At 36.8% G+C, this 10,083-nt stretch overlaps 1 protein-coding gene across 1 annotated transcript in view; it reads left to right on the top strand.

Moving 5' to 3' along the window:
* LOC136844410 (GTPase-activating Rap/Ran-GAP domain-like protein 3) overlaps window positions 1-10,083 on the top strand; it is a 907,028-nt gene that overhangs the window by 874,923 nt on the left and 22,022 nt on the right. Inside the window, 1 exon segment of the mRNA XM_067113570.1 lies at window positions 8,431-8,525. Within this exon segment, the coding sequence (XP_066969671.1) occupies window positions 8,431-8,525 (95 nt within the window).

Here is a 10,083-nt window from a genome sequence, read left to right as displayed (position 1 = left end):
TTTCCTTGCTATTTTATAATCAGTAGGCTCTAATTTGTCTTTTAAGAGGGAGGGGAGGGGGAGCGGGAGGGGCACTGGACTTGCGAGGGAAGGTAGGGAGAAACCTAACTGATGAGGGAACTTGGTAGGGGGAATGTAGAAGAGAGGAGGGACGTTGCAGGGGAGGGGTGCGGAACTCCAGCCCCGCCCCCCCCCCCCCACTGGCGAGTTCGTCGTCAGTAACATTTTGGAACAATTATGCAGAAGCACAAATTTTTTCCTCCCTCAATTTGTTACAGCAAATGGCGAGGAAAAAAAGAAATTAAAAAAAGAATCATTTTCATTTTTCTGGGAAAAATGTGATTTTAACAGAATGAAATTATGAATGTAGTTTTTGCATCGAAAAAAAAAATAGAGCGAGAACTATTTTTTGAGCATTTTTGTGCCTTTTTTTTCACCATTGTGATTTTTTGGTTTATAACTGACTTATGAAATGCTGCATATTGATGTTGATGTTTCAGTAAATGATAATGATGATCCTTTCTGTTGAATGGAATTTTAGGGTACGAGGCTTCCATTGTGAAGCCAGTCGTCAGAACTCGTCCATGTTTCGTATTGCTGATAAGTCGGTTTAAATCATCAAACGAGCATTTACTCAGAAATGTCACTCAGAGAAATCATAAACTTTTTGGACGTCAGCGTTTCCCGTTACGAATTCATACGTGCAGTGAGGCACTGCACTCGCCTCTTTCCTTCCCTCTTCCTGTTTGAACGCCAGTTGCCCGAGCGCTCGGCATTTATGCCCAAAATCTATAAGCCAACCAATCTGAGTCTTCGTCTATCCCCTGTTTCCCATGATTTCTTTTCTACTCCCTTACCTGGTGGACACCACATCCTTCTGCCACACATGCATTCGTAATACGGTCTCTTCCCACTGACCTCGATTCTCGACATCAACTTTCAGGATCTCAGTTACCTTTGTCAGTGCCCATGTTTGCACTGCGTAGGATACTGCAGGCCCTTGTAACCAATGTAAGTCATTGCGCTCTCAAGAAATTTATTATTTATTTATATATATATATATATATATATATATATATATATATATATATATATATATATATATATATATATATTAGTTATTCTATTCGGGCAATCTTTCATGTACTTTCTTCAGGTGCTAACGCACATGTGGCATCCATACTTAAACTTCTGGTCTTTGAGGGTGAACTCATGAACTGATAAACAAAATCGGCTACTGTGCTGCAATAGTTACTCATTCCGAGGCCGACTGCCATTTCAGCCATTAACTCATGGCCTTCTTTGAGGCTACATTGTATTTACAATGAAATTATGTTCTAATATATGGGAGAATAAAGCCACAAGATTTAACGAAAAAGAAGAATCCAAAGTAATAATCTAACACAAATCTCAGTTCGGAATAATGAAGATTAAAAGAGTCCACATTGCACTTCATATTGAGAAGCCTTCATGCCTCCGAATTTGAATCTGTAAACGAACTGGTCCCAGGCTTCCCTGATCTCCCAGGTGCAGCAGTCCTCCCCATCACAGTAGTGCCCATTAGTGTGTGACGAACTTCATATTAGGAGGCTTTGCGGCCTTCTCTGAATTCACAAGCGCAAACTAAGGTGGCCCAAGCTTCCTTGGTTCTCCCAGGGGCGATGATGTTTCCCATCAAAAAAGTGGCTGTCAAGTTGGGGTAGCTTTAGTGTCCCTCTCTCTCTCTGCAGTTAAGCAGCTTTTTCACATCTGTTTAAGTACCTGGTGGTTACTTGACTTTTTATATGTTTATATATATATATATGTGTGTGTGTGTGTGAGTATATATATATATATATATATATATATATATATATATATATATATATATATATATATAGTTGTGCTCCTTTCCCCTGTAGATGACGGTTTCTGCAGATATTAAGCTCTTCTCTCACCTATCCAGTCTAGGATGACGTTGCTTGTCTCATGACCTTCAGCCAGCTTGCCACCCAAGAAAAGTCGAGTAACCGCCAGATACCTTATTCACTACCTGGTCAACAGAGCCACAATGTATTGTGTAGTTAAAGTTATGTATACCTTAGTTTAACCAGACCACTGAGCTGATTAACAGCTCTCCTAGGGCTGGCTCGAAGGATCAGACTTATTTTAAGTGGCTATGAACCAATTGGTTACCTAGCAACGGGACCTACAGCTTATTGTGGAATCCGAACCACATTATAGCGAGAAATGAATTTCTATCACCAGAAATAAATTCCTCTAATTCTTCATTAGCAGAGTGCTAGCCGAGAACTCTACCGACTCGTCCAGCGAGAAACTATTGTGTAGTAAATATGTCTAAATCGTATCCCAAACTTCAATAGGGTCGATTTTAGGGTGTTTGCTGTATAAATTTGAAATCACTTTCATTCAGTATTATCAGTTATTTGTATAAGTATTTTTATGCCTTTGTATCATAAATATTATATACATGCATAATAATTATTTTTAAATTCCTAGAGCTGGGAGAAATCAGGGCCTCGTCTCTTCACTGTGATTTTATTTTTCCACTTCGTTCGTCGGTTTTTGGAAGAATTTATCCACAAACAAATTCTGCAAAAGGGCTTTTATTTATTCAGTTCACTTGAGTTTATTTGGCTCGTGGAAGCTGAAAGCTTAGACTAGTTGGTGTAAACGACCAGAGTTGCTCTCTCTCTCTCTCTCTCTCTCTCTCTCTCTCTCTCTCTCTCTCTCTAAAGTAGAGTGAGAGCTGAACGACTTTCAGTAGCGTAGCTCTATTGTAGCATAGGAGATTAGACCCAGGAATAGGCCTACCTCCGGATAAGCCTACTACGTCTCTCAGAGTGGAAATATTCTTTCATATATTCCATGCATTTCAAGTTTTTATATATTCCGACTCTCAGTCTGTTGGTTTTATAGATTTCATCACATTCACAGTGTTATTATTAGTTAAGTCAGTTACTTTGACAGGTTATGTTTTTATTCGTTGTGCTATGATATGTACATTTAGATAATTGAATTATTTCTTTACTATTACTTTTTCATTGACTTTTATATGCTTTTCGAAAATGGGCTTGATTATCTATTCTGTAAGATTTTACACTCAAGGCTTTTAAACCAAGCAACCACTGAAATTACATTTCACCTTTAATATATTACGCACCTCTCATTCGCAGTAATTAGTTTCACCTTTTTTTCCCCCTCCCACCTCATAATATTCGGGCGAGGCTCAAACCCTGCTGAGGTCCTCTCACGCGGTTGATCAAGGATTTTGTCCACGTTTCGTGTTTTTGCCTGCTAAGCGAACAGCCAGGAGGATCAAGGTCCCCTCTATGGAATATTGATCACACCATACATTGTCTCGACGTGGGAGCTATATATTCTTTTGTACATGTAACAAGTATTCCATTTATTTTTTTTTTTATTTCCATTTTGGAGATGTATGGATAACGAGAGATCTTTAAGTGGCCGTTTCCTTGCGTGAGAAACCCATCTTGGGGCAAAGACCGAATATCTTGATAGCGGAATGTTTCGAGTAGTGCCTTCATTAATTTGAGCATGTCCTCAAACACGAAGGCCATTTATGCAGGTCATTTGTCAGTGAGAGAGGGAAGAGTGTTTCGAATGATTACGTGCTAGGTGAAAGGATGGTCTGTGGAGAGAGAGAGAGAGAGAGAGAGAGAGAGAGAGAGGACTAAAAGGGACAAGGATGATAAAGTAAAAAGATACTTATAGAGACGACGAAATAAACGAACCGACCCCTATATGATTGAGAGGGCTACAAAAAGGAAAAAAAACTTCTTTTCTCGAAACGTTTATGCCAGAAGTATGACCTTAGGAATCTTGTAATACCATAAAGGCACAGAAAGAACATTCATAAATCAGATCAAATTATCCATAGTGGTACCCTGTGAACCCACAGTGCTTTGTCTTCATTTGAATACGTTATTGTTTATTTGTTTGTTATTTAACTCGTTGATGATTCATACCATTGAGTATATTTGTCACAGAGGATGATATCGTAGTGGAAATCTTTGATACCGTAAATTAGGTCCAGTACTAATTTTGTATATACTCTTGTCCAAACCTCACTCATATATACATCAATATGTACATGTATATCCATGTGTATACATATATATATATATATATATATATATATATATATATATATATATATATATATATATTATATATATATATATATATATATATATTATATATATATATATATTATATATATATATATATATATTTAATGTGTATGTATGTATGTATAACCATCCTATGACATTGAAAATATATTTAAATATTTTGTCGACTTGAAAACAAAGCGTTAAGAAGAATATTAGGAGTCAGATGGTAGGATAGAGTAAGACATGATAGCATAAGGGAAGTGACGGAAGTTCCACATATAGATGAGATAATGTCCTTCCCACAAACGTGGGGAGATGCTTTTTTCGAATAGGCTCCAGTGGCCACGAGAAGAGTTGGAAGACCCACATCTACTTGGATGAGATTTGCCAAAAGGGATGCGGAAGGTGAGTGGAGGTTTGTGCAAGACAGAAGACCACAGGAAAGAACATTAGTAGCGGAGTTTCACAGATCCCATGTGCGTCACTTGGTGTTAGGGTCGATGAGTTTATGTGTGCGTATTGTATATATATATGCATATATGTGTATATTATATACATATATATGTGCTTACATACATATGTGTATATATAGTATATATATATATATATATATATATATATATATATATATATATATAATATATATATCACACCACTGGGAAGAGATGAAACACGGTTGTGCTCAAAGTACAAAATTACATGTGAGTGATTATAAGCATATATGTATACTGTATATACATATTTATACAGATTATATATATATATATATATATATATATATATATATCGTGTGTGTGAACACTTTTGAATTTGAGAGTATCATATGCTTAGCGCAAGGGGTGATCCGTCAAATAGCATTACGATGCTTATTTACGTTAACTGTAGATGGCAGGAAGTGAAACGTTGGCTGGACTACAATTATTATTGTTAACACATGACGCACTTGCATGCCTTCACACGCACACACACACACAGCCAGCATCCGCCATTCCTTCATTAATATCGTTCACTCCCATTGTAGGTTTCCTCCCTTTCATTGTGGGCAGAATCCGTAAATAACAACGGAATATTCCTCTTCTTGCGGATGAAGGTTTTATCTGGTGGCATCATCGTGGTCGTCTTTAGCAGCATCCGCAGCGCTTCTCTCCCTTTCTTTTGCTGCTTCGATTACTGCCGCCTGGTTATAATCATCTCTCTCTCTCTCTCTCTCTCTCTCTCTCTCTCTCTCTCTCTCTCTCTCTCTCTCTCTTTTGGTCTACAGGGAAATATCCCTGTATCTGTTGAAAGGAGGTTTTGCTCTCTCCTTCCCTTTGATGTTTATATATGTGTACACACGCACACTCACTCGCGTACACACACTCACAATATGTATATGTATATGTATATGTATATATATATATATATATATATATATATATATATATATATATATATATATATATATATATATATATATATATATACATATATATAAAATATATATATTTATCATGTCTGTATATAATATATATATATGTGTGTGTGTGTGTATTTACGTACGTACGGAAATACATAATTATATGAAATATTATTACATTCTGTTTAACAATTAGTCTCAGTTTGGAACTAGTATATATTGCCATGCCTTTCTTTTCTGGTTTACGAGTTCTTCAGTCATGGTTAGCGCTTCGATGGTGTATTGTCGTGTGACTGCAGCCTTTGTAGTAATGGATTTGAAAAAATTTTGGTATCTTTCTATCTAGTTCGAAGGCCAACGGGGCGGGAACCCAGTACCCTCCTCTAATCCTGGAAAAAAAAGTGGGAAGATGTTCTCTTGTCTTGCTTCGCTTCCCAGGAGTCTCATGATCCTCCGTGTTCATGAGCTGGTCCATCGACTTTTTCAGGATTAATCCCAACTGGAATTCGTTGGTCTCTCGGTGAAAAAGTTCCTCATTGGTCGGGTGGGTACCGTTCTCAGCTAGTGCTCTGCTGGTCCCGCGTTCGATTCTCTGACCGGCCAGTGAAGAATTAGAGGAATTTATTTCTGGTGATAGAAATTCATTTCTCGCTATAATGTGATTCGGATTCCACAATAAGCTGTAGGTCCCGTTGTTACGTAACCAATTGGTTCTTAGCCACGTAAAATAAATCTAATACTTCGGGCCAGCTCTAGGAGAGCTGTTAATTAGCTCAGTGGTCTGGTTAAACTAAGACATCCTTAACTTTTTTCTCGGTGAAAAGGACAGCGAAATTTAGAATCTAGTATCCATGCTCAAGGATCTTTCTCATTCATTTGGCTTGAGCACCTGACAGCTTTATATATGTTGCTTCTTCCTTCCAAGAAGCAACATCATATACTCTTCAGTGACCAGCGGCTTTTGGTCTCTCGAGCTCGTCATGGTCTCGTAACAGAAAATAGATATAAAAAGTAAAATAAGTATAAAAAATAAATAACTGAAAGTACTCAGTAATCTGAACAGCAGGATTTTTTTAACAGGATGTATTCCATGCAACGTTTCTCCGGTAAATCTTCCGTGCTTCCTTGTCGAAATTTTCACCGACTTCTTCTTAATTGCTTAAAATTCATATATAGATTTGTTTATTGGTCGATCATTTTATATCCTTCAGTGTGCTATTGTTATTCTCATCTCTTAGCTATTTTCTTCCCTTTCTCAGATATTGGCATTTCTGTGGAAACTTGCGGGAAGAGTTAGTTGCCTTTGTGTCTTTATCCTTATAAATTTGGGCACATTTTGGAACATAGCATACAGTGGCAGTAATAAATGTTCATTGGAAATATAAAATAAAGGAGCTTTTAGACTGCACAGTGGAATAAGGGTAGAGAAATAGCGGTATAAAATGCCAAATGTTGTTTAACGATGTCATAAAATTATTAATTATTATTATTATTATTATTATTATTATTATTATTATTATTCCAAATTAGTTGCATTATTATTATTACATTACTGTTATAACACTTTCCCGTACTATTGCTGGCGCACCTTTTTTCTAATCCGGCATCCGAATCAATTGGGTGCCATTTTCCCCAATTTTCCTCTGGGTTTATGGCACCAACACGTCCAGGCGAATGATGCCGAAGGTGTGAGGCACTTGTTCTTTATTAGTGCAGCGTATTGGTGCGTTATTATTCCGGGTTACTCGTTTTATTTGTTTTATGATCGCTGGAAAGGCTCTCCCACACTTTGGTCGACCTCTGGTTTCTTTCTCTTTCGGCAAAACAACCGCACCCGTGGTAGGAGTATTGCCATTTCCTGGAGTACTGCCTGGATGCCACCTCGCAAGTCATGACCGTTCTTTGTGCGTGTTGCTCTACATCATGTGCTCATACTTAATATCTCTGTTGTTTTATTATACACCTGTGTCATGCTACGTTGAAGTGTTTCAAAGGCTTCTCGTATTGAATGTCATGGTATCAAAGGTTGAAGTAGGATGCTGCCATTCATTTATTCCCCACCTTGTTTCTTCCCCCCTCCCTCCCCCTTTTTCAATAGTCATTCAAACTAGCATATGAGATGCAGTGTTTAAAACTCAGCAATTTTTCATTCTAGAGCTGTGTGTGCTTTCATTAACAACCTATATTACCAGTTGGTAGTCGCCGCCTACTTGGATTAATGATAATTCCACGTTGGTAGGTTGAAAAGTGAGAATTTTAAGTGGTATGTTACTTGGCAGGTAATGCTGTTTACTAGTACATGTCTCTTCCAGTAAGAGAAAGAAAACTATTATAATCACGACACTTCATGATTGATGTGTTAACCAAAACACATTCCATTAAAGCTTCCTTCTTGGAGTTTTTTATTCGAACTATTCTATGATATTAGTGGGAACAAAAACTCGAAATTCAAGTGTTACTCGAGATACACTTTACACAAGTTTCCGCCTTCAACTCGAGGACAGAGTGTGTATCAGTTTTAGTTGAAGTGTATAAGGAATTTTAGAGTTTTATACCTTTATTAATTCAACTTAGAGCTTAATCTTGCGTCTATCACCATTGTTCTATACCTAGCCCAGCTGATGAAAAGATTTATTGAAGGTAACCATTAGGTACAGGCTTAGCACCCGTCCACATTTGCTTCGTTTGTCAAATGCAATCACGACTTGTTTAGGCTATCCTGAAGGAATCGAAGAACTTACTTAGTATACTTACTCCTCGCAAAGTATTACTTACTTTAGTATATTTACTTGACGCAGAGTATCTGTGTTTTTATCTTTATTTGTGCATCAGTAACTGTAAAATATATTAAACTATTTTTGTCAAATTTAGATTAATTTGTTAAATTTTTTCACAGAGGGAGTCGCTCATCGCCCCATTTTCGAAAAATCCGTGCAAGTGAAGCAGCTGAGCGTCGTGGAGGCCCACGGCATTTTACTTCTGCGTGTCGATAAGGTAAGAAATATTATATTGTATATATATATATATATATATATATATATATATATATATATATATATATATATGTTTGTGGGTATGTATAATGTTATACATATTTTTTTGAATGCTTCTGTGAGTAAAGTGATTAACAGTAAGACTCATGGCAAGAATATGAAACTCAGTGGTAATTGAACAATTGAGGGCCTAGTCAGGAATATCCAACACCGACTATGCGGAAATCAGTCAAGAGGTCCATAGAATGCCAATATTCCAGGTTCGTCAAATGTATGTTAACCTTAACTGGAAAGCTTTGGAATCTTCATGCTAACGTTTATCTCGATGTATATCAGGTCCACAATAATATTCAGTGGTGAATTATTGTTGATTTTATAATAAAGTTACAAAAGCTTTCGAACCCTGTCCTGCGTTCATCTTCAGTCTAACTAAAAATTATAGACACAATATGTGAATATGACAGCTCCAGTTTTAAGTATGGAACCAGTGGACGACCTCGACGATGTGTTTTTCCAGTCAGCTTTACTTTTACATTTTCCCATTTTGTTACTTTCTTCTTCCTCTCAGTATTATAATAGGGACATCACTTTACCAGTGCCATTAGCGATTGCATATAAAAATAGCTATTCGGCTTGAGTATTTTGTGGTTCTTTTAGGAAGTTTTGGTGAAAGTAGTAAAGGTAAAATGAAACATACATTGTATATGGCATAGCCTTGTTACTTGCTCAGTTCCTTTCAGGCCTAAGAATAACACATGGGCGTTTGCTCCAAACTCGTATTGGCTTGTTATTAGTTTCAGTCACTCATTCCCCACACCCCCCCTCCACCTTGGTCCCAACCCTGCTCTTCTATCCGAGTTTGGAACTGGCATGAGAGAGTGATCTATCACGGCTTGTTTTCACAAATTAGTTTTAGAAGGGAAGGTAGACGGAAGTGATCCTCCTGACTCGGGTTAGAAAGGAGATTACTGATAAGTATTTACTAATAAACAGGGCAGTGAGAAGACCGGAAATCATCTCTTTCTGTTTTTATTCATAATAAGGTTAATCTTATTGAAGCTCTGATGATGGGAAGTGATTCAAAGGAGCGAAAATCTATTAAGTATTTATTTCCTAAGTGGCATTTTAACATTCCAAATGGCCGTGTATGAAGTTAGAGTATAAGTGATTATTATTATTATTATTATTATTATTTTTTATTATTATTATTATTATTATTATTATTATTATTATTATTATTATTATTATTGTTATTATTATCGATAAAAAGTCGACGAACATTCATGTTCCGACTGATAATAAGAGAAAAAGAATCATTAAGTGAAAATTATGTTTCTATTTTCTTCTCGCTAAGACACACTTTTATTGTTGTCCGTATACAAAATACTCTTCTCACTTCACGACAGGTCTTGCTATCATCTTGAGAGTGTCATTTTGATGTGGTTTGCTGTATTTACAGTCCCGTGACCGCCTGTTTATATATCTTCTAGCCCTTGATCTCATTCACGTTGTATGCCTCTAGGTACGCTTTGTTTCAATCTGGGGATTTTCACTAATC

This window comes from Macrobrachium rosenbergii, chromosome 12 (assembly GCF_040412425.1).
Source record: "Macrobrachium rosenbergii isolate ZJJX-2024 chromosome 12, ASM4041242v1, whole genome shotgun sequence".
Classification (NCBI taxonomy): domain Eukaryota; kingdom Metazoa; phylum Arthropoda; class Malacostraca; order Decapoda; family Palaemonidae; genus Macrobrachium; species Macrobrachium rosenbergii.
Note: the sequence above shows the minus strand (reverse complement) of the source record. Positions and strands in the feature narration are given on the sequence as shown.